The 23,277-nt window shown below is 51.7% G+C and overlaps 1 protein-coding gene across 2 annotated transcripts; it reads right to left on the reverse strand.

The window, feature by feature from the left end:
• Positions 1 to 3,448: 3,448 nt before the first annotated feature.
• TSC22D3 (TSC22 domain family member 3) lies at positions 3,449 to 22,702 on the reverse strand. Of its 2 annotated transcripts, none has more exons than XM_048514667.1 (3): positions 21,986 to 22,702; positions 5,824 to 5,875; positions 3,449 to 4,625 (listed from the first exon to the last, which is right to left on the reverse strand). In XM_048514667.1, the coding sequence occupies exons 1-3, from the start codon at positions 22,303 to 22,305 to the stop codon at positions 4,374 to 4,376; spliced, it is 624 nt and encodes a 207-aa protein (XP_048370624.1). In that variant the 5' UTR covers positions 22,306 to 22,702; the 3' UTR covers positions 3,449 to 4,373. The 2 variants fall into 2 exon arrangements, with proteins under 2 accessions (XP_048370624.1, XP_048370625.1); XM_048514668.1 differs by lacking the exon at positions 21,986 to 22,702 and adding an exon at positions 6,023 to 6,243.
• Between the last annotated feature and the right edge of the window lie 575 nt (positions 22,703 to 23,277).

A 23,277-nucleotide genomic window follows, 5' to 3' on the forward strand; every position in this document is an offset into this window, starting at 1 on the left:
CATTCTAATCTGGAGAACTGGGTTTGATTCCCTGCTCTGCCACTTGAGCTGTGGACTCTTACCGGGTGAACTAGATTAGCTTGTGCACTCCAACACATGCCAGCTGGGTGACCTTTGGCTAGTCACGGTTCTTCTGAGCTCTCTCAGCCCCACCTGCCTCACAGGATGTTTGCGGGGGGGGAAGGGAAAGGAGTTTGTAGTCCCCTTTGAGTCTCCTTACAGGAGAGAAAGGGGGGATATAAATCCAACTCTTCTTATGGGGTCACCAAAAATCAGTTTCAACTTGATGACCCTTTCCTTCACCACCTCAGAAGTCCTTAAGGCTGTGCAGAGGACACACTGACTCATATGGTGCACACAATTGTACCTCTTTTTATGCTTCCAGGTTTGTGTTCGAAAGAATTCACGTAGGGGCATCATGTGGTCCCAGTGTGGAAATGGTGCATGCATGGTCCTGTGTGGGAGATGGGGAAATTCCCACTTTGCACAATACCTCAGAAACCTGGAAAGGAGATCAACACTTCGCCCGTGTCTCCCTGGAGATCTAAAGTGAAACCATCCAGTATATACAGCGATGCCTAATGAAGTGAGGGGAGGGTGGGAAAGAGGGTCTGATCAAGAATATTTCACTAGTTCCACCATGGCGCTTCTGCTTCCTACGTCTGTTTCTCTATGAATCAGAACTGGCTCCAATTCAGGGCTGGTAGGAGGGGCTCTTCTCTTGCCTAGCAACCAGCATTAAATCAGCTCCGGAGGACAGCCTCCTCGATTTGTTCCCTTAGCATGAGCTATAACTTGAGTTTTTAATCCCCAAAATGGAGTACAGGTCTTTGCAAAGAGGCAGAATCTGGGAGCAGTCTGCCGGGCATGGCAATCGCAACGCAGATGGTGCAGCCCACGCAGTGTGGCCAGCCAAATCCAGAAATGCAAAAGCAGGAAGCAGCTCCTTTGCTTCTGACGTAGATGTGGCGGCTGCTAGGCTGAGCTGGGAGCATGGTGTGGCACGAGATACATAGTCACATCCCACCATGCGTCACATGAGCGCTGCACTGGCTGCTATTGGCTGGCACTGGCTCATGCCACACCTGGCACAACCACAGTTGCTGCAGTGACATTGTTTTACAAAACAATCCGCTTGCAAACATGCCCTGAAACACAACTCATCCCTGCTCCCCACTCCCACTTAATGACTGCACTTGCCACACAACTCGGAGGTGTCAGGAAAAGCGGGTAACCCCAGTGCAGCAGCCAAACCGAAAAAGAACAGGTGATGCTTTGGGCGACATCAGCAAGCAGGAACATGCTCACTGGGTATGAAGGACACGCCCCTCCCCCAGCCTCTCGCTTCGCTTGGCCAGAGCTGCAAAGAAGCCATTCAGCTGCTCTTAGCTTTACAGCATCAACCAGACCACCCCCCAAGAGAGCACTGATTTAGGGAGACTGCCATGCGCTCCTGTTCCAACTCTAATGCTGTCAAGGGTGAAAAACTAAAGCAAGGGTTTTAGCTCTGCTTAGGAGCTGTAATAAACCCCAGTGAGGGCTCAGGTTTTGCTGGGCTTCAGACTACAGAGCAAAATCTATTGCTCCGTCGTGAGCTTGAAGGCTGTTTGTTGCCAGCAAAGCCACCACCTCATGTCCTTCAGCATGTGAAAGACTTCCTGCTGAGGGAAGGTGAGCTGGGATGGGCCTGCCGCTGTGTCAACGTGGTGTAGTGGTTAAAAGCAGTGGACTCTAATCTGGAGAGCCGGGTTTGATTCCCCACTTCTCCAAATGGGCAGGGGACTCTTATCTGGTGAACTGGAATTGTTTCCCTGCTCCTCCACATGAAGCCTGCTGGGTGAAGTTGGGCTAGTCACAGTTCTCTCTGAACTCCCTCAGCTCCACCTGCCTCACAAGGTGTCTGTTGTGGGGTGAGGAAGAGAAGGAGTTTGTAAGCTGCTTTGAGACTCCTTATGATTGAGAAAAGCGGGATATAAATCCACACTCTTCTTCTGGAATGATTAACTCATGCCTCACCATGGCCGTTCAATAACCACTGGGGTGAGTCTTTGGCTGGCACAGGATTAGAAGGGGACAGCGAACTGCATCATGGTGGTGCCCAACTAGCTGAGGTATCATTCAGGAACTGGGCAGACTATTGCCACTACAGCTTTTCTGGCCCACGCTGTCAGTCTGAGCTTTGCCCGGATTTCATATGTACCTTTTATGTACCCATCCTGAAAGCCTGTACGTAGGAACAAGCATGCACCACTGTAATTTTCCCTGCAACCACAATTATCTATGTGGAAGAGGCAGAACAAATTAACCATCCTATAAGTGAGCAGAGATCAAACCCCTTCCACAGTACTTGTTATGGGGTAGACTTTTCAGGGTGGAGAAAAGACAAAGAGCTCTCATGCAGAGAGCCACCAGCATGCTGTCAATTTTGGGAAATTTGCCCAAACACTGTACCTGCTTTTGCAGGAAGAAGCTCTGGATCTGGGACTCATCAGAAAGCTACCAACTGCAGAGCAGGTGGTGAATTCAGACACAGAACAGCATGTTGGCTATTGCGGAACATAATTCATGTCCTTGGGAAGTCAGCTCCCCAGCATCAAAGCGAGGGAAGAATTTACAAAGGGCCCAACCTACAAAACCCCACCTTTTATGCTATGAGGGACATGTCCTGCATCGACGCATGAACTGCCACCCTGAGCAAATGAAAGCCACTAAGTGGGATCCCACAGAACTCAACCTGTATGAATTGGTTGTTGCTCCTTAATGCTAAATCTTACCAGTGAATGAAACCTCTCAGAAGGCAGGGCTGTCTCTTCACACAGTCTAGGCAGCTCCCAAAACCTTGACACGAGGGCAAGCACTCCATCATACCTCAACCCCACAAGACCAAAGTCTTTCCTTTGAATGCAGCCACAGGCTTGCTTACGATCCTTTGGGGAAGTCACCTGTCCTTCCTTTGTGGGAATCACGTGCCAGTGTTGTTCTGATTCCCTTGGAGTGCATCTGAACACAAGCATTTCAAATATTACAGATATTTAAGAGCAGAAATCTGCAGAAAGCCACAGAAGTCAGGCAAGATCCCTCCCCCTGGGCCTGTCCATAGTGTAGCTGATCGATGCAAAAACTGAATCGGAAAGACAGCCCGTTGTGGAACAAAGGAGATTCCACCGTCTGCCGCCTGTGGAGATTCCACCGTCTGCCGAATTTCAATGAACAATGCAGTGGAAATGTCTTCACTGGTGAGTATTCCTAGGCTGCCCTACTACTGGGACAACAGGCCATACAGATACATTGAAAACGGCAGCAGCCTTAACTTCAGGAGGGTGCTGATTTCTGCATCTCCCCCCACCCTGTTATTTCCACTTCTGCTTGGTTTGATTCCCATCTCTATGCCTGCACAGCACTCCTGATCTCCGGACTCCCCCACCTCAATAAGAACAGAAACCTTATATGTATTTATACAAAACTTAGCTTTTATTGCAGTGTCTTAGGATTTACACCATCAGTTAGAGAATGTGACAAACAAGCGAGATCCCATCCTGGAGGAGGGGAGGCAGCTCCCTGAGCCAGCCAATGACTCCTCTTGCCGCCCCCACCCCCACCCCCCACTATCCTTGACCCACCACTGCCTTGCCCTCGATCTGGCCTCAGCATCATGGACCAGGGTCCACCTGGGGACAGGTACGGCAGCTGGCACCAAGCCCCTCCTCCCATAAGGGTTGTCTGTGTCAATATTTCCAGGTGGGCTCAGCCCACCACCCGCTCTGTTTCCATGCAATGGCACTACATTTTAATTTCCAGTCTGAATCCTTGCAAGCCCTGCTCCATGCAGGTGGGAGTGTGCAAGTCTGTTCAGAAAGCAGTTCTGCACTTCCGGTAGCAGGAAAACAGGGCCCACGCTGCACAAATACACAGTTCTGTAATCCCCGAATAGTTGAGCGTCCAGGCCGAGCAAGCTGTTCTCCATCCATGGGCTGGGAGGAGAGGCAGCCTCCTCTCTTTCTGCTTTTTAAACAACAGCTCTCTTCTTCCAAACAACAGTCTCGTGCCAGTGGACGGAAGGCCCTTTCCCCAGCACATTGTCCTCTTCAGAAGGATGTGAGAAGGGAGGGAACGCGTGGCAAGCCTGCAGCTCCGTCGGGCAGGGTTGCTTGGCTGTGCAGGGCTCCCCTCCCTGGCACTCTTGACTTCAAGAGACAGTCTTTGGCCAACCCAAGTCAGCCCGCCAGGAATTAACCAGCCCCATTTTAGGGCGTCATTCCAGCAGCTGCTCTCGCCTAGCCAGAATCCTCCAAAAGAGAGATGAGGAAACCGCTCAGGAGGAGATTAAGTAGAAAATGTTCTGTGGCTCTGCCCACCCCAAGGACAGAGCCACCTTACACCGCAGAGCCTCCAAAGTGCTGGGCTGGGGCAGCTGCTCCTCGGCTCTGCTTTTCAGGTATTGGCGAGGGCATCTCCAGCGGCAGCCGGGACTGGAACTTCTCCAGCTGCTCCGGGCTGGCCAGGTTCTTCAGGAGGCTGTTCTCTCGCTCCAGCTGGGAGTTCTTCTCCACCAGCTCTTTAATCTGCTCTTTCAGAATCTCCACTTCCTCCCTCACTGCATACATCAGGTGGTTCTTGACTAGATCCTGCAAAGGACAAAAAGTGTGCACAGGTGAGTAAACAGCATCCACCCATACCTTCTTCCAGAGTTGTTCTTAAAGAGAAACAAAGGGTACGGGTGTTGATTAGGATCGTCTGCCCCCAAATTCATTCAGACCGGAGCATTAGGACACCTGGTGTGGAACAGGGTGGGCTTCAGCCCAGGTGAGCCTTTCTCAGACCAGGGTTGGTCCAATCATTCTCTCAGTCTAGTCTACCTCAAGAGGGCTGTGGTGAGGTGAAAAAAAGGAGGAGGAGAGCCAGGCACACCAACCTGTCCTCTTGGAGAAAGGACAGGATATAAAAGTGTTGTCGATCACTAAAAGACCAGGTTCACACTGAGCCAAGGATTTGAAGACCAGTAGCTAGGGGGCCTTGTAGGGGGCGGGGGGGTAGGTGGGTACCATAGGTATCCTAAAGCGCCCATCTACAACCCGAGCTGGACAAGAACCCTGTTTCTCAGTAAGATGGAAGGGACACCTCACAGGAAGACCCTCAAGCCAGTGTTATTAACTGGGGATACTTTGGCAGAACCTTTACAGCACAGGTGTCAAACTCGTGGCACTCCAGATGTTATGGACTACAGTTCCCATCATCCCCTGCCAGCATGATGCAGGCAGGGGATTATGGGAACTGTAGTCCATTACATCTGGAGGGCCGCAAGTTTGACACCTATGCTTTACTGCTTCCCTCAAACAGGCACCAGTCAATTTGAATGAAGACTTAATAGCTGTTCCCTTGTTTTTTATAATGGCTCTGGACCTTCACCACTATTTTAAATAAAGGAATGAAATCAGTCGGGGTTTTCCAGCCACCCTCAGTACCCACGGTTTGAAACTGCAGGGGCTGGTTTAATTAGTAAGCCATCAACCAACCCTGTGCACACGACCTCTAGGACGCTGCCGGTTTCTAGATTTGAAGACACAGTTCAGAGCCTCGAGGGTTTGCTGCACAGCCTTTTTTCTGACAATTGTGGAAGAAGGCAAAGGTTGCAGGGGGAACCCCGGCCCCAAACCTCTTGGCTTAGCAAGGCGATTGCAGTCAGCTTCAGCCGCCCTTCCTTCCCTAAAGGGGAGGCTGCCCTGGCTACAGGCGGAGGGGCTGCAATGCGGCTTGGCCAAGTGCAGGCGTCGAACAAAGGACGACCCCTCCCTTCCTCTCCTCTCCTCTCCAAGGCAGACTTACCATCGCTTGCTCGATCTTGTTGTCGATAGCGACCACGCTGGCCCCCGACGCGCTGCAAGAAGACAAAGAAGGCCGGGGGTTAGCGGACCCGACGGGCACAGAGACAAATGGCTGCAAGCCCCTCGCCCCAAAACAGCTGCAGCCGGGCTGGCTGTCAGCCAAACACCCCCCCCCCCTTCCCGCGTCTCCTGCGCGCTACCTGTTGTCCAGCTTGACTGAGACCACATCCCCGCCCAGTAGGGACGAGAAGAAGGAGATGGAGAAATTGTGCAGCTGGTAAACAGCCACCTCCATCGGGGACTGGTACATGCCGGTGCTCATAGCCACGGGCTGCCTGGGCTGGATTGGACTGGTGGCCTCACGGAGCGGACAAAGCAACGCCCGAGCAAACCTACCGAAGCGACTGCGCCTCTTTCCCCGCCCGCTTTTCTTATATAGGGGAGGCGGCCAGACGTCACATGGTGTCAGGCATGAATACGAATAAGCCCCGCCCCTTACAGGCAAAGCGAACAACGCGCCGGCGCGCTCCCCGCGAGGCCCTCCCCCCCCCCCCGCCCTTGTGCAAACAGCGAACAAATATGCTTGGCACAGCTCAGGAATGCGGCTGCCGGGCGTTGCGCTCCGAAAGGCCGTTAAGCTTATGGAGACCATTATTAGCGGTCCCGAATTTGGCGAAATTAAAAGTCTCTCCAGTGATTACTACTGTGAATGGTGCCTGTGCATCCCACTTTGCATTTTTTATAACGACAGCTTAAATTCTACTTTATATTGCATAGTATACAATAAGCAATGTAAACCTTGTGTTCTTTGCATTTTGAGGATCTTTCACCCTGCAGGTTAGATTTTTTTCCCTTCAAGATAAAAGCCAGCATAGGAGGACCCGCTGTATACATCTGACAGGGTGGGTTCTCTACGCCACTAAAATGTGATGTTAGAATATAATTGTAGCAAGGCCCCCAGAATCCTTTTTTATTTATATTTCTGGAGGAGACCATTTGGCTTCAGTGGGCTCGCTCGGTTTTACAGAAGCCTGATGGAAGATAAAGGGAGAATAGCCAGAGAGACACACGCTTGACCTCCTGTCATATCCCCTGGGCCTGGACAAACAGAAAAGTCACCCGATGCGCAGAGCAAGGTTGGTCCCCTGGTGAATGTAGGCGGGCACCTCTCTACCTGATATGCACACCAAAGGCCTGCTACTAGGTCGGACTGGGACCACTTAATTTTGCAGGCGTTCTGTCAGAGAAGTCTTTTTGAACACCTGCTAAAGTTCAAGATCCCATGTTTTTGGGGATGCCACCAGACTATGCGGACTCCTAAAGGCTTCCGGACTATTCTAACCAAGAGCCCAGTCAGCTCCGCTTTGGCTACCGTGACCACCACCTGCAGCTCTCTGGCCGAGGAAACGTTTTTCCAGCATCTGGAAACACCAAAAACGGAAGCCGTGACTTTCCGCATGTAGATCACGTATTGTCACTGAACCACAGTCCTTTTGTGCACAACTCACCACCTTTCGTTGGGAAAAATTTGTAAATACGAAGCAGTTGTCTAAACGCCACTGAAAATTGCTTCCGAGTAAAAGCGCTTTGGCGCTGCAAAGCCCAGCGCCTCGGTTTAATTGATTTGGCTGCCGTCAGGCAGCAGCGGTCACAACTGCTGCAGAGAGCAAAGCTCGGATACGTTGCCAAATCAATTAGCGCATCAGTGTCCAAAAGCGCCTTCCTGGGCGCCCTGCGAGTGGATGGTGCACAAATAATACACACACACCCCTCCCCGCCCCGGTTTCCAGCATACACAGCCCAGGGCATTGCAGCACCGGAGTCTGGTTCCAGAAATCCAAGGTATCGCCCAAGCGTAGAACTAGGTCGAAGCTTAAGATTACATAAGAAGTTACCAAAACATGTTGTTGCGTCTTTCGTCAGTTCCAATACGGGCCTTCCTGCCCGGTTTCTCTCAATGGTTAAGGGTGACCCCTGGCGGTCACTTGCTGCATGTGCAGTGAGTCACGGAGCAACTAGGGCTATAGGTTGGTGATAAACACACGTTTTGCATAGCGAAGATCCCAGCCTCTGACGGTCTCATTCACTCAAAGGCAGGTTTATAACCGGTTGACTGCCGCAAAATGCCGAATAAATTCGTGGTTTCGTGGCACGTGGAAACAGCTGGGTTTCCAGAGCAACAACCAGCACATAAACTGGCATACTTTTTTGGATTTCTGGGTAGAAGAAGAGTTTGGATTTATACCCCACCTTTCTCTCCTGTAAGGAGACTCAAGGTGGCTTACAAGCTCCTTTCCCTTCCTCTCCCCACAACAAATACCTTGTGAGAGAGTGGGGCTGAGAGAGTTCTGAGAGGACTGTGACTAGCCCAAGGTCTTCTTTCACCCTGCAGGTTAGATTTATACCCCACCTTTCTCAGCGGCAAGAATGTAGGAGTGCCGAAACACATCTGGTTCACCAGATAAGCTTCTGCCACTCAGGTGGAGGAGTGGGGAATCAAACCTAGTTCTCCAGATTAGAATCCACCTGCTCTTAACCACGACACCACACTGACTCTCAAAAAGAACATATAGCCACCCACCATGTAGCTGCACAGACACTGTTTTAGCAGTGCCGCTGAGAAGCTGGTTGCAATCAAAGAAATTATACACCCTGAACTCTTGCAATGTCACAGAGGATCCTAACTGCAGTTCAGAGCCAGTGTGTAGTAGTGGCTAAAGTGTTGGATGAGAATTTGGGAAAGCCAAGTTCAAATCCACACTCTGCCATGGGAGTTTGTTGGTTGACCTTGGGCCAGTCACAGCGACTCAGCTTGACCAGCTCACAGGGCTGTTGTGAAGATTAAATGGAGGAAAAGAGAACGATGTAAGCCACTTGGGTCCCCTCTGATGAAAGAGGCAGGATAAAATTGATGAAATAAAATAAATAAGATTGCACGGTGCTGCAAGCTACACATTCATTCTCACAAATATGCTACCTTTGCATGCATTCACAATTCTAGTAGGGTATACATTGCCCTATGCAAGAAGTGGCCTCTTTTCCCTTTGGCCTAGGAAACCAAGAGACAGGCCAAGGAAGCCAACAGGACAGAAAGGCGTGTGTTTCCAGAAACAGTCACTCTTTGCCCCTAGCCCCCCCCCCCCCCCCTCTTAGATCATAACAACAGTCCAATCCACAGTTCTGCTGAATGGCAGGAAGGCGCTCTGAAAGCTCTATGGTGGCGTGGGAAACAGTGGATGTATTTCCTCTAAGCTGCAGGAGAGCAAGGAGGAAGGGAAGCAACACCAGGTAATGGCTGCCAGAATCTCCTGCTCGGAAGGGCTGCAGAGAAGCCCGGGCAGGGAGCCCAAATTAAAAGGCCAGGGCTGCTTCTCACACCACTTTCCTAAATGGCAGGACCTTTCTGCACCTTTCAGAGCTGCGCAGTGGCTAGGAACAGAGCCCGAGAGCCAGATTCGCCCCATCTCAGCATCACAGCAGTGGTGAAATCTTTTGGGCAACTATCAGAGCTGCAGCCATACGTCTCCTTTCCCAGCAACCTTTGTGTGCATGTCAAGTTGGTGGGGACTTCCAACAGGAAGTCTATGGTCATGGCAGACCCAGTGGCTATCGCTAGACTTGGACCTGTGGGATGCAGACTGAGGCTCCAAACCCTGTTCACATGTGCATAACTTACTCCCACGGGGCCTTAGTTCCCCCGCTTTGTCAAACAGGACTAGTTATCAGCTCCCACGTGGGTGGTGCTGTGAGGGCAGCCAAGATAAGGCATTTGCAAAAGTGCTGCATAATGATGGCTGCTATTAATAACTTACTCTCCGCTCGCCTCTTGGTGCTAACCGTGGGGGCAGCCAGGGTGTCTGTGCCCCTCCCAAATCAGACCCTGCCTCTCCTGGCTGGTTATTTTTCCCTGCTTGCGTCTGCGGCGGGGACTCTGCCTGCTGGCAGGCTCCCATTTCCAGCTGCTGGGCGGCTGCTCCCTTTGATAGAGGCCTTGGCAGTACTCCCAGTTCTTGGGTTGCTGGCACGCCAGCGCACAGCCAGGAGGGGCCTCCAAAGCATGGCTGCCTTGTGCTCCTTAGCACTGGGCCGGGCTCCTTTCCTGCCGCTGCCGCAAAGTAGCTTCTGGGGGGGAAGAGGAAGCCTGCTTTGTTTTGCAGCAGCAGCTGTGCTCCTTCCTCTGGCCCTCCCTCAAAGAGGTCTTTTATCTGCATCATCAATGGGACTCCTCCGGAGCTCAGCAGCACTGTGTGCAAGGAAAACCTTTTAGGCACCTAAACAGAGCAGAGACTCGCAGGCTATTTCGGCAGAGTGCAGCCAACCCCTGTGGGAGAGTCTGGATATGCTGGGGTCAGCCAAAGGCACGCATGGGGGAGGGGGAGTTTAGCGAGGCAGTGGTGTCGGAAAGCGCTGTCAAGCCGTAGTTAATTTATGGCAGCCCTGAAGGGGTTTCAAAGCAAGAGACATCCTGTTGCCTGCCTCTGTGTAGAAACCTTGGACTTGCTCTGTGGTCTCTTGTCCAAATACTAACCAGGGCTGACCCTGCTTAGCTTCTGAGACCTGACTAGGCTGGGGAACCCAGGCCAGTGAGGTTGGTTCCATCGCATGATTTGGGTTGGCCAAAGACACATAGAAGGACCAGCTCTAGAGAAGGATGCACAGCATTCCTCTCGCTTCCCTTTCTGCCTCCCTAGGCAAAACTGGGCAGAGGAAAAGGAGCCTGGAATAAGAACGGTGCTGCCAGCAACTCCCTGGCTACGACAACTCTCCCCAGCTAAGGGAAAGGCATTTGGACAAGCAGCATTTTCCCTACCCAGCACCACTTGGTTCTTCCAGTCACTTCAGACACTCAGTTTGCCCGAATTGAGATTCTTTGAGAGGCAGCAAAGACATCTTCTGCTCTTGCTTGTACAGGGAAGGAGCATCCAAAACTCCCAAATTCTGTTCATCGCAGGCTGCACTTGCAGTTAACCCTACAAATCTGAGGAAAAGACCCCACTATTCTGCAAATGGCTTCTCATCTCTGGAGGAAAAGTTGACACCAGCCCAAAATACTGAGGGTAGCCTCGCTTCAGTGCCTTAACTGCATCAAGAAATTAGAGGGGGGACATCTTGAGCTTCAACAGAGATACTTCAGACTGACTTTTCCCAAGAAAGAAAGCCATAGTAATAATTACATTACCTGAAACATTTTTGTGGGAGGGAGGACGAGACAGGGGAAAGGGGGGCAGCGTTAGCCCCCTCATTATTTATTTCATTTATACCTCACCTTTCTCTCCATTGGGGGACCCAAAACTGCTTACATCATGCTCCTCGCCTCCCATTTATCTTCACAACAACATTGTGAAGTAGGTTAGGCTAAGGGTGTGTGAGTGGCCCAAGGTTACCCAGTAAATCTCCATGGCAGCCTCCCAGGTTACAGCTCTGGGAAAAACCACCCCTGTGCCTCTTCTTGATATGGAAAGTGCTGTCAGAGAGAATAGCTGGTACAGGGGTCTGCAACCTACGCTCTCCAGATGTTCATGGACTACAATTCCCATCAGCCCCTGCCAGCATGGCCAATTGGATTTGTAGTCCATGAACATCTGGAGAGCCGCAGGTTGCAGACCCCTGAGCTAGTACTTCAGGCGTAGTGCCGTCACCAGCTAATATCCACAGCTATCCGAGGTTCAGTCCTTTTAGTATGTGCAGTTGGTGGATGACCCCCAGAAGTCTATCCATTGTGACAGCTTCAATGCTCACTTGTCACTGGACTGTTCCCTTCCACTTCAGACTGGAACCTACAATGAGGGTTTGCCCTGGGCACAGGGGATGGATGCAGCAAGCCACACCTTTAATCCGGAGAACCTTAATGCTAGGCTGAAAAATGGCTAGACTTTAAGGTGCCTCTTCAGTGGTTCTGGGACTGATGGGGTGGAAGTGGTGGGGAATCTTCTTCACCATGGGGGCTTGTGCTAGGTCAGGGTTCTGCAACCTGCAGCTCTCTAGATGTTAATGGACTACAAATCCCAATTGGCCATGCTGGCAGGGGCTGATGGGAATTGTAGTCCATGAACATCTGGAGAGCCCCAGGTTGCAGGCCCCTGTGCTAGGCTGAACGGGAACCACAGCAGGACATCTGCTTCTCTTCTGTGTGTCTGATTTTCAGGCCTGGCCAGTGGAGGGGCTGGTGCCTGCTGTTTCCTAATGATGTTTGGTGGGAACTAGAGGGCCATAAGCACAGATAGGCTTTTTTGGGAGGGGGGAGATATTTCTCTGCAAGGGTAAGAGGTTCTCTTCCATTTCTCTCATTGTGGCTCCGCATGCACTGACCTTTGCATCTCCCAGGGTTGACTGACAAACTCAAGAACTTGAATTTTTGCACCAAGTGAAGGCACCCCAGGATAAAGAAGGCCAATTAGGCTGACTGCAGGTGCAAGCGCTTAGTATGCATTTTCCATAGGTTGCTCTCCAGTTGAGTAAGAGCAGACTGGTTGCCCCATGGGGCTCTGCCAGGCTTTGAGTGAGTCACCACCCACAGCAATTCTGGCAAACTGTCCTCTACCTCCTGAAGACTAAACCGCTTCTTCTCCTCCACAAGTTTCCTGTGAAAGGAGGATGGACTAGGACTCCAAGAGAAACAGGAGGAAGCAAGGTTTGGAGATTCCCACCTGCCCAAGATGGACAGCAAGTTCTGGGTCACTGGGGGGCAAAGCCACTGTCCAGAGGCTGACTAGAGCCCACTGGCAGCAAGGGTCCCAGCCAAATGTGCCTCAGGAAAGCCTCATATTAATAGCCACTTTGGGCGCTACAGAGATGCTGACCTTGTGTTGGTTGAATGTTTTGTTTATTTTCTGTGCACTTTTACTTACTTCAACCTTTTTCTAAAAAATAGCTATAGACTTGGACCTCAGCCAGGTACAGACAGACTTGGATTTTGCAATCTTGCTGTAGAGTTAATTAATAGAAGAAGAGTTTGGATTTAAACCCTTCCCTTTCTCTCCTGTAAGGAGACTCAAGGTGGCTTACAAGCTCTTTTCCCTTCCTCTCCTCACAACAGACACCTTGTGAGGAAGGTGAGGCTGAAAGAGTTCCGAAGAACTGTGACTAGCCAAAGATCACCCAGCAGGAATGTAGGAGTGCGAAAACAAATCTGATTCACCAGATTAGAGTCTGCCGCTCATGTGGAGGAGTGGGGAATCAAACTCCAGATTAGAGTCCACCTGCTCTTAACTACTACACCGTGCTCAAAACAAAATTCAGTGTCCTGGAAGATTAGCTGCCATTTTCTTTCTTCTTAAAAATCAAAGTTCTAGTCCTTTTAACTTACAGGGAATGTTCCTGGTGGTCACTACCCTGGAAAGTTGCTGGCAGCTACCGGTAGGAGCAAGCAGATTCAAGATTCAGGCCTGGCTGGACGTACTTGAGATTTTATTGGCTCATCTGTTGCCACCTCCTCTTGTGCTGCTGTGTTGGTGGTGCAGGAGACAGCAATGGATGAGCCAATACTGCCTTGGCCAGAGCTGAGTGTCCACGTGGCGCTTGCTTGTAGCAACATGGGGCCACTCAGCCTGGCTTTCACCTGGGCCATTTTTTTAACTTCCCAGTTTGCCCATGTGGGCAATAGCTGCAAAAGAAAAAATAAGTTTGTGAATGCATCGGTGATCTTGGAAGCTACAGCAGAGTCCAAATAGCAAGCGACTGTGGCTCAGTGGCAGAATGCAAGCACCTGCAAAGCTGCTTGATAGTTTGATAGATTACAGCTGCATCTAGCTTGGCGCTGGTTGCTTTAGGGCACAGGTGTCAAACTCGCGGCCCTCCAGATGTTATGGACTACAGTTCCCATCATCCCCTGCCATGGGACCTGTAGTCCATAACATCTGGAGGGCCGTGAGTTTGACACCTGTGCTTCAGGGTGTAACTGTACTGGTCTGTAAGGGGCTACAGATATAATTTGATGCCCACTTTCCTGGCTGCAGCTCTGCACTCACTTCCCCAGTTTCCTTCTGAATGAAAGTGGCCAGAATTGAACCAATATGCCATGCCTTCTCATTCGCCTTGTATGCAGCAGATCCCAAGTTCAGTCTCTCGCACTTCCAGTGCACTGTGTCCTGGGGTGCTCCTGGATAGCCCAGGTTAGTCTGATCTCATCAGATCTCAGCTACTAAGCAGGGCTAGTATTCAGGTGGGAGAGCTCCAAAGAATACCAGGGTTGAGACATGGTGGCAAGAAATGGCAAACCACCTCTGAATATCTCTTGCCTTGAAAACTTGATGGGGTCGCCATAAATCAGATGTGACTTGATTGCAAAATAACACAACAGAACAAAAAAGCCCCTCCTGTCACGGGGCAAGTGCTGAAAAAGGAAGGCCCACCTTTGTTTGAGACCACAGATTGTTCCTGCTGGTCAAAGCAGACCATACTGAGCTAGGCAGACCAATGCGCTGACTCAAACGAAGGCAGTTTCATATATTTACAGAGCAAAATCTAAGTAAGTTTATACTTCTTTAAATCCATTGACTTAAATGGGTGCAACTCCATTTCGAGTAGCAATGTTATTTTAGATGGATATTCAGGGGGCAGGACGCACTGCCCTTTATAGCAGTCTGCCTCGCTCTCCATTGTAAGAAGAAACACTGCCAAATAGATGTAATTTATATACCAAGCAGAATCCAGCTTTTCTTGATACAAAATTGTAACTTAGTTTTTACAAGAACTGTTTGGTTTTGGTTTTAAAGAAACGAATTCATTGTATATGGGGAGCCACCATGTCCTCATCCTTTTAGGGGATTGCTGCATACCTGGGCCTGGCATAGTGTTGCAGGGGAAACTGAGGCCTAATCTCTGAGGGGGATACAGGGCTGTGTGGCTTAAACTTAGTAAACTATATTTGGGCATTTAGAAAGTGAGCTAATGTGCCTGATCTTGCTTGGCCAGGGCTACAAACCATTGGTTGTTGATTTAGCAGGCAGGAACATAATTCAGCTAGGATCTACTTTCTGTTTCTCGCCTGCCTCATATGGAAACAAAGGTGAACAAGGTATATTCCACTATCCCTCCTACAACAGTTCCCACTTCCGCCCTCCTCAAGAGGCAGCCACAGAGTAATTCAGGCAGGAGAAGGCTGGCAAATCTTGTTGGTTCTTGCCAAGTCTGCAAATCCAGTGAGATGCCAGAACTGCTCCAACAGGTTACCAAAACAAATGCCACAAACACTGTGGAGGGACTTCTGATTCCTCTGCTGGATAAAAGCCAGGCCGCTTGTTCTATTACTAGCTGCCTGGTTCCAAGACAGTTTGCTCCTTCCGGGAGTGAACGTTCAGCAGGGACATTATCCAGCAGGTCTTCATTCCATATACAAACCTCAACCTTCTCTAAGGGCTTAACTGCACCACTGGCTTTTGGAACCTGAGAAGCTACATGCTTTTCCAAACACAAGCCGTGGTCAGGCTGTTTTCATGGTTTGTTTGCTCTAATCCAGTCCTATTGGGCTTCTTCAAAGAGCAGGTTCAATGGTCAGAAAGTACTTCTGGCAGGGAAGCCAAGTCTGCTTTCACAGTTCTGTTCACTGAGAGCCATCTTGCAGTGTCTGGACTTCTCTCCCAGAGTACAAGATGTACAAAAATCAGGCAGACTCCTCCAACCAACATATTGAATGTTCTGAAGACATAATTTGGATTGCATTTTGTTTCAGTGTCCCTCCACAATGCCTAGTGCCCCGTATATAACTTTATAAGTTCTTACTGCATGCACACGCATGCATTCTTCCACACACAAGCTTCTACTCACCCCAATACCAAACACGAAGCCTTATTACAAGTCCTATAATAGTACCGTAAATAAAAGCCAGGGCTGCAAGTGGGGATAATCTGCATCCTCTCTTTAGGATTGCTAATGTCCTAAACATGTTCCACCATCCCACTGCCCGACAATTTAAAGAGTCAAGTGTCAAGACTGCTGGATCAAAGAGCCCACAGTCTCTCCACAAGTCATTCTACAGCCTTCAGCCGGTCATGTGTGTGGGGCATCATCGCCTGGAAGATTCCACAGAGATGTGCTGCCTCGGAACAGTTCACCACGTACTCAGATTTGAACAGGTGTCCGGAGGCAGTTTTGGAATGAATGAGGGCTAACAGGCTGAAACTCAATCCCAGCAAAACGGAGGTGCTACTGCTGGGGAGGCAGGCCTTACCCAGGAATCTCCTCGTCTGGATCTCATCATGGCTAACTTGGGCACTTCTTCACCAGTGAGATTTTCTGTGTCCCTCTGAAATGATCTTCCATCAGAAGGTGAATGTTTGACACACCCCCAGAAAATTCTTATTAGACCTCTTCTCCTGATAGTGTTGTGTTTACACGCCTATGTTTTTATGGTATTGTTGAATGTATATATACCTTTTAAATGCACTTCAATGTTTTGAATGTTTTAATGCCTTGATGTTTGCCACTTTGGGGGCCCTTTGGGGTGGAAAGATGGCATAGAGAACAAAATGGCTGAACACAGGCAAGTCTGCAGTCTGAGCACATCTCAAGTCATTCACTAGCCTTGGATGAGCACAGAGTCCACAAACAAAAGTACAGTACAAATCTCACCTATACTGAGAAGTGGCAGGCCATGTATTTTCATCAGCAGTGGCGTAGTGGTTAAGATGAGGTGCGTTCTAATCTAGAGGAACCGGGTTTGATTCCCCGCTCTGCCGCCTGAGCTGTGGAGGCTTATCTGGGGAATTCAGATTAGCCTGTGCACTCCCACACACGCCAGGTGGGTGACCTTGGGCTAGTCACAGCTCTCTCAGCCCCACCTACCTCACAGGGTGTTTGTTGTGAGGGGGGAAGGGAAAGGAGTCTGTAAGCCCCTTTGAGTCTCCTATAGGAGAGAAAGGGGGGGAATATAAATCCAACTCCGTCACAAGCATAAATGAACAGGTCTGAAAAGACATCGGAGCCAGAGTGATCAGAGTGATCAAGTCTCAACCTGGCTGCCCTACGTCAGCTATGCCTCACCCTGCCCAGGTTGTTCCTGCCACAGAAGGCTCAGGAAAGACCACAAAGCAGGTCCTCAGGGGCAAGCGCCCTCTTCATGCCATTCTTTCTTACCAGCTCTTCTTCTGCCTTTCAATCCAGACAGTCACAAGTGCCTGACAGGGCAGAGCAGCTGGTGGTTCTTCTTAGTCACCCTGGACAAGGGATTGTTAGCTGAGTTCCCTCTTTCCTCTTTCCAGCCCCAAGGGAAAACTGCAGCTTCTCTCTCACAGAGCCAGGCCAGCTACAATTCAGGGTGCCTGCAGTGAGGCGATCCAGAGAGCTGGGTGCAGAAGACCGGGCCCACGTCTCTTAGGGATGCGGCCATCAGACCCTGACAAAGGTGGATTCTTATAACCAGAAGCCATGGAGAGGCTGCATGAGAGCTTACCATGTGGTGCCTCTAACCACATGACAATGTGCCATGCAGGATACCTCTCTTCAGTTTCCAAGAAGCTGCTAAGAACTGACAGTACAGAGCACTACCCCATGACTGGAGACCGCAGCCCCCTCCCCAATGCATTTAGTTATTTTTTAGTTATATTTTCTAGTTATATTTTTTAGTTATATTTTAGTTATATTTTTATAGTTTAGTTATATTTTCAACGTATACTCCCCACTCCACCCCCTGCCCAAGTAGGCTCGGGACGGCTACAATCCTCCCAACAGTTTGTATGCCATATCAGATATTCAACAATATTCTAAACAAAGAAGGCACTGCAGTGGTGTATCTGCCAGGGGAACATGTGGTGGGGAGTCAATTGACACCAGGTGCCCCCCACTGGGTCATATAGAGGCTACCCCTTGGACCGACATCACCAGGCTGCTCCTTCAGCTGGCAGAGGCTGAAGGAGCAGCCTGGCGGGGCTGCCGGGTGCCCTGGAGCAACTGTTGCCCCCGATGCCATTTTCCCGGTACGTCTTGTTGGTAGACAGCAAAAACCCAAAGCAAAGACTATGCTGCCAAACCTTTTATTAAGACCAACCAAAACACCACAACACAACGTGTATGTCTTTGAATCTTCCAAAATTCCCCATCAGCCTGGATGTCTAAAAGGGGGTGGAGGGGGCAATGATTGACAGCCTCCCATGTAAAATGCTTTGCTGTTTCCAGTGGGGCAGGGTGTGGCTAGTCAATATCAGGTTGTTCCTTTGATATGCTAGGAGCCCCTCCCCAGTTGGAAATATAGAAGAGCCACATGTCTTTGGGGGGCACTCTGTCTCCAAACAGGATGTTTCCATTTAGGTTTCATGGCAAACAGGCATTCAGACCACCTGTCTTAGAGCCCTAGAGCAGGAGGAGGCCTTCTCAGCCCTTTAGACCCAGGGTAGGAAATACTGAGGCCCCTTCCACACATGCAGAATAATGCACTTTCAATCAGCCTTCAATGCACTTTGAAGTGGAATTTTACTGTGCGAAATAGCAACATCAACTTGCAAACAATTGTGAAAATGGATTGAATGCAGAGGTGGGATCCAACCAGTTCTCACCACTTCTCTAGAACTAATTTTTTCTGAGTGCCGAGAAGGGGTTACTAAAGCAACCTCCCTGCCCTATAGGGACTGGAGGTGTATGTGTGCAGCGGCACTACTGTTTGAATCCCACCACCATCGGAACCTGTTATTAAAAATTTTGGATCCCACCACTGATTGAATGTGCATTAGTCTGCATGTGCGGAAAGGGCCTGAGTTAGAGCATTTCTCACCAATGGCTGCTCAGTTTTTAGTTGAAGACCTCCAGGGAGGGAGAGCCACCTCACTCCTGAAGAGAGAACTGGCTCTACTGCTTCTCAGGACTAGGAATCTGCTCCTTGCATTCAACCAAAACCCACCCTTCTGTGACTTAGGCACATCCAATCTAGCCCTGACTTGGATAGGCCAGGCTAGTCTGATCTCATCAGATCTCACAAGCTAAGCAGGGTTAGTATTTGGATAGGCAACCTCCAGGAAACACCTAGCTTGTGACACGGAGGCAGGCAATGGCAAACCACCTCTGAATATCTCCTGCCCTGAAACCCCCAGTGAGGTCTCTGTAAGTTAGATGTGACTTGCCAGCACAAAAAAATTTCTAGTCTTCCTTCCTAGAGCATCAGAGACCAAGCTTCTGCCCTACTGCCTGGGACCAGGGGCGTAGGGGGAGGAATGGTGCCCAGGGCAAAATGGTGCCCGGGCGCCCCCCCCCCCGCCCACTAATCTTTTTCTGTCGGCTGAAAGCAGGCCATGCTGGTGAGGTGGGGCCAGACCTGGCGAGGCGAGGGGGGAAGGGGTTGGGGGTGATTTTCTGCCCTCACTGGCATGTGCCTGGTGCACGGCACACACCCCCCCTTTCCCCTTATAGCTACGCCTCTGCCTGGGACAGCCTCTTCAGCTAGTTAAAAGGCACAACCACATCACTTCCTGTGTCTTCTCTTCCCCAGGATAAGCATACCAAGTTCGCCCTTTCTTCAGAGGATGCATTTGCCAAACACTCCAATGTCTTTGCCGCCCTCTCTTAAACCTTTGCTTCCTCATCCGGACACAGTGTTCCAAATGAGGCCTGATTAGTATGCGGCAGAGTGTAACTATTACTTCCAAGCAAGTGTCCTAGCAGTTAAAAGAATGTGCCCTGGAAATGGCCTCTGGATGGCAGCCTGCGATGTAAAACTGAAGAGGTATATCATCAGCCCGGGACAGAGCCTCCGTTACCATGGGGAGCCTGCAGTCTGGCAACAAAAAAACCCCTAAGGGGCTAATGTTTGGTCTGTGTCCCAAGGAGCGGCACTTTGCAAATGGTGCCTAGCCCTGGAAAGAAAAGAGACCCAGATGGAAGCAGCTGCCTCTCACTAGAATCTGTCTCCCCCATGCCTGTGGGTTGCCAGCTCCTGCCTGGTCAGTTCCTGGAGATTTGGGAGCATTGACTGCAAGGAAGCTCAGCAAGGCTGTGATGCCATTTGCTCTGTATAACCTGGAGATCAGCTGTGGTTCCATGAAGACAGTGACAGAGGATTGCTGTGTTAGCCTGCAGTGGGACAGCTAGATTTGATTCCAATAGCACTTTGAAAGACCAACAAGATTTTTGCTTTCGAGAGTCACAACGTAGGGACTTGATAAGAAAGCTCTAACTGTGGAAAATTTATACCCTGAACATCTTGTGGGTCTCTAAGGTGCTAGTGGACTGGAATCTACCTGAAACTCCAGGCCCCACCTGGAGATTGGTAACCCTGGTTGGATACACCTGTGTGGGGAAAATAACAAAGGTGGAGGGGGAGTCTTTATCTGCTTGGTCTACAACTCTTATCCCAGGGGTGTCCAACACTGGTGCCCCAGATGTTCATGAACTACGATTCCCATCAGTCCCTGCCAGCATGGCCAATTGGCTGGCAGGGGCTGATGGGAATCACAGTCCATGAACATCTCGGACACCAGAGTTGGACACCCCTGTCTTATCCAAACCAAACAACCACCACCCTCTCCTACCTTTTGCACAGAAAGGAAGGGGCGCTGCTTCCCCATACAATCTACCAACCCAAATCAGTAGCCCCTCTGGTGCATACACATGGATGCAGCTGGCCTGGGCACACAGGCAGCATTTGCTTCCCTGGGAGGCCAGTGTGGCATCGGCTGCCTCTGAAGAAATGGCAGAAGCAGGACGACTTTGCCACGCTGGCTCCATTTCGTTTTCCTTTGCTGTTGTTTTGGCTACAGGCAAGGCCAGCGCCCGCCTTGTGCTCACACAACATCAGCACTTATTGGAATGCACCTTGTGTTTCAGCCCCTCCCAGGTCCTTATGTAAGGCCAGAAAGGGTTGGTTCTCTCATTTTCAACAGCCTGTTGCAGTCCCCGCTTGCCTCTCAGCACCGCCCCCTCCAACCGGCATCCACAGGACTTGTGCTGCACACGTGAAGACACGTGCGCCAGCTACTAGAGGAGGCGTGTGGGCAGGCATGCGCACCACCACCTAAGCGTGACACATGGGTGCAAGCGTGAATCTCTGGTTGCCAACATCCCAGTGGGAAGCTGACTGCAGGCGTGGATGTTGCATTCTAGGCAGCAGAGGGAGATGGCTGCAGGTTTGCAAGCAGGCAGGTGCCCAGAGTTTTATGGCGAGTGTGCAGACATGTGCCCATTTAGCTGGATGCCACCACTGGAGGCTCAAGAAACTCCCACCCAGCAATTTCCACACAGGCGTTGTTACAGAACACACATGCCCAAAAGCTCACTTGGAGAGAGGAAATATCCTCTACAGCTTTCCTGCAGCACCTTCACATAACAGGTGCCCACAGTCATGGGAGAAAAAAATGTCTTGCCTCTTGCCTCTTTTAATACGTGGAAATGGGCAGGCTAAGTATCAGGACTTGGTAAATAATGCTCTATTATGCCTCTGTTAAAGGGACAGGACACTTTTTTATGTCCAGGCTCTTGGCAAAGGTTGTTTCCTGGAATCTCTACAGTAGCAACAAAAGCAAGTTCCCCTTTTCTGAGAAAGAAAAACCTGGCTGTGCCACTTGCCTGCTCCTCAGAAGGAAGTGTCCTATGCACGGGGGGTGGGGGGTGGGGTGGGGTGGAACTCTCTCCAAAATAATGACTGAGGGAGGGGGGAATCTGTCACTTATCACCCACAGGGATCCTCTAGAGCCACCTGGTTCTGCAGCGCAGAGCACTTGATTCCACTCCCCCTCCCCAGCATTTCAGGACCCCTGAAGCCCTAACCCACTGCCAAGACCTGGCAATGCCCACCCCTTGCAATGAAACCCCCCAAGCTGATGAGAACTCCTCAGCTTCAACAGGTCCAGCAAAGCCTCTCTGAGGGCAGCTACCACTGCTGCCAGGATGCCCTAAAACTGGCACAGGCTCTTCCGCACAGATGGGCACCGCACTAAAGGGAAAACTGCACCAGTCAATATTGCGGTTGGTGCTGGCCAAGAGGTCCACAGTTTCCAGACCAGAGAGCCCAAACGCAGCAGCGCACCACCAACAGCCTTGTAGGCCTGGGTTCTACAGCCCCCGCCCCCCACTGCTCACTCAAAGGTTAGGCCAATCTTGCCCTTCAGCCTGAAGGTGAAGACCCCCTCCCTCGGGTCCACTGCAGCAGCTGCTGCCTTGCCCCAGCCCAGTGGTAAAGGCTTGCCCCAAGGGGTCTGACCCGGCATGGCACCCAGCACCCACGTCTACCCCCGCCCACCCACCTGTGGAAGAACAGGAGGATGGACAGCAGCGTCTGGTCGATGTTGCGGTTGCAGATGCCCTGGTTGAGCAGGTAGCAGGGGTCCCGCACCACCGGCTCCAGGGAGTCTTGGCGCATGATGCGGTTCAGCTTGTCGGCGTTGAGGTTCTCGTAGACCAGCTGCTCCCGGAGCTGCTGGAAGGGGCTGCCCAGGTTGTTGTTGCAGCCCAGGGGCCCCTCCTCCAGGCCGCTGCGGTTGGCCAGGTCCAGGCAGCAGCTGCAGCAGTCCAGCCCCACCGGCGAGCGGCACTCCTCCGGGGAAGCGGGCGAGTAGGAGGACATCCTGGAGCCTGCCAGCGGGGCCAAACTCTGGGCCCGGCCCGGCCGCCGGGCCCCCGAGCGCTGCGCCCACAGGTTGGCGGGCTGGCGGAGCCACGTGTGCGTGGCAGCAGACGGTGCCCTCTCCGGCGCGGGCAGTGCCACACACACCGAGCCGCCCTCGGGCTGCGGGGCTGCGCTTTGGCTCGGGCTCCCGGAAGCGCTTTGCCCGGCCGCCTGGCTTGTGGAGGGGAGCCGCCGCCGCCGCCGCCGCCGCAGCGCCACTGGCCCGTGTGCCCGGAGGCCCTTTCCGCGGAGGGGAGGCTTGCCTGGCACTGCGGCCCCGCCACCCGCGCCTGTCGAACCTCAGGGCCGCCTGTCGCCGCCTCGGGGCTGCTCTCCGGACAGCTCGACAGCGGCGGCTCCCCTTCGCTTTCCTTGCTTTCCTGTCCCGCCCCCTGCTCTCGATTCCAGACCCGATTGGCAAAGCTTTTCCCGGCCCGGCCCCACAGCCCTCCCTCGGGCCGCGCCCGCCCGGGTCTCTCCGTTCTCTCTCTCACCCCCCCCCCCCCACCTCCGCAGGGCAAAGAACGCTAGGCTGGCATGCACCCGTCCTGCTGGGCTGGGGGCACAGCCTGGAAGCTGGGGGCTTCTCGTCCTGCCCAGAAGCACTGCCATCTCTACAGACACGCTGTCCTGGAAGAGCGGCCTGCCAGGCGAAGCTTTCCCCAACAAAGCTAGGTGGAGATGGGGAAAGCTGAACCTGCTGCACTTCTGCCTGACAGGCAGGTGATGCACGCAAGGGGCTTCCCTGGTCCCCATTCCTTCCCCTTCTCGGCAGTGGCCTCCGGCATTGCCCCCTTGTCTCTGGTGTCCGAGAGAGGGACGAGGACGAGGAGCGTGGGAGGGGGGCATCCCCTGAGCCCCAAGAGTTGCGTGACTTGCCTCGCCATTGCAAGCAGGCACGGTGGGCTTGGTAGCTCAGGCTTGGAGGTG

This window comes from Sphaerodactylus townsendi, linkage group LG13 (assembly GCF_021028975.2).
Source record: "Sphaerodactylus townsendi isolate TG3544 linkage group LG13, MPM_Stown_v2.3, whole genome shotgun sequence".
Taxonomy (NCBI): Eukaryota; Metazoa; Chordata; class Lepidosauria; order Squamata; family Sphaerodactylidae; genus Sphaerodactylus; species Sphaerodactylus townsendi.

Excerpts from the sequence above, each read along its gene's own strand:
- TSC22D3 (XM_048514667.1), bottom strand. The coding sequence starts at position 22,305 with ATGTCCTCCTACTCGCCCGCTTCCCCGGAGGAGTGCCGCTCGCCGGTG. Across the intron at positions 5,876-21,985 it reads ATCCTCCTGTTCTTCCACAG|CGCGTCGGGGGCCAGCGTGG; the intron begins GTGGGTGGGCGG and ends GTCTTCTTGCAG. Across the intron at positions 4,626-5,823 it reads ACAAGATCGAGCAAGCGATG|GATCTAGTCAAGAACCACCT; the intron begins GTAAGTCTGCCT and ends TGTCCTTTGCAG.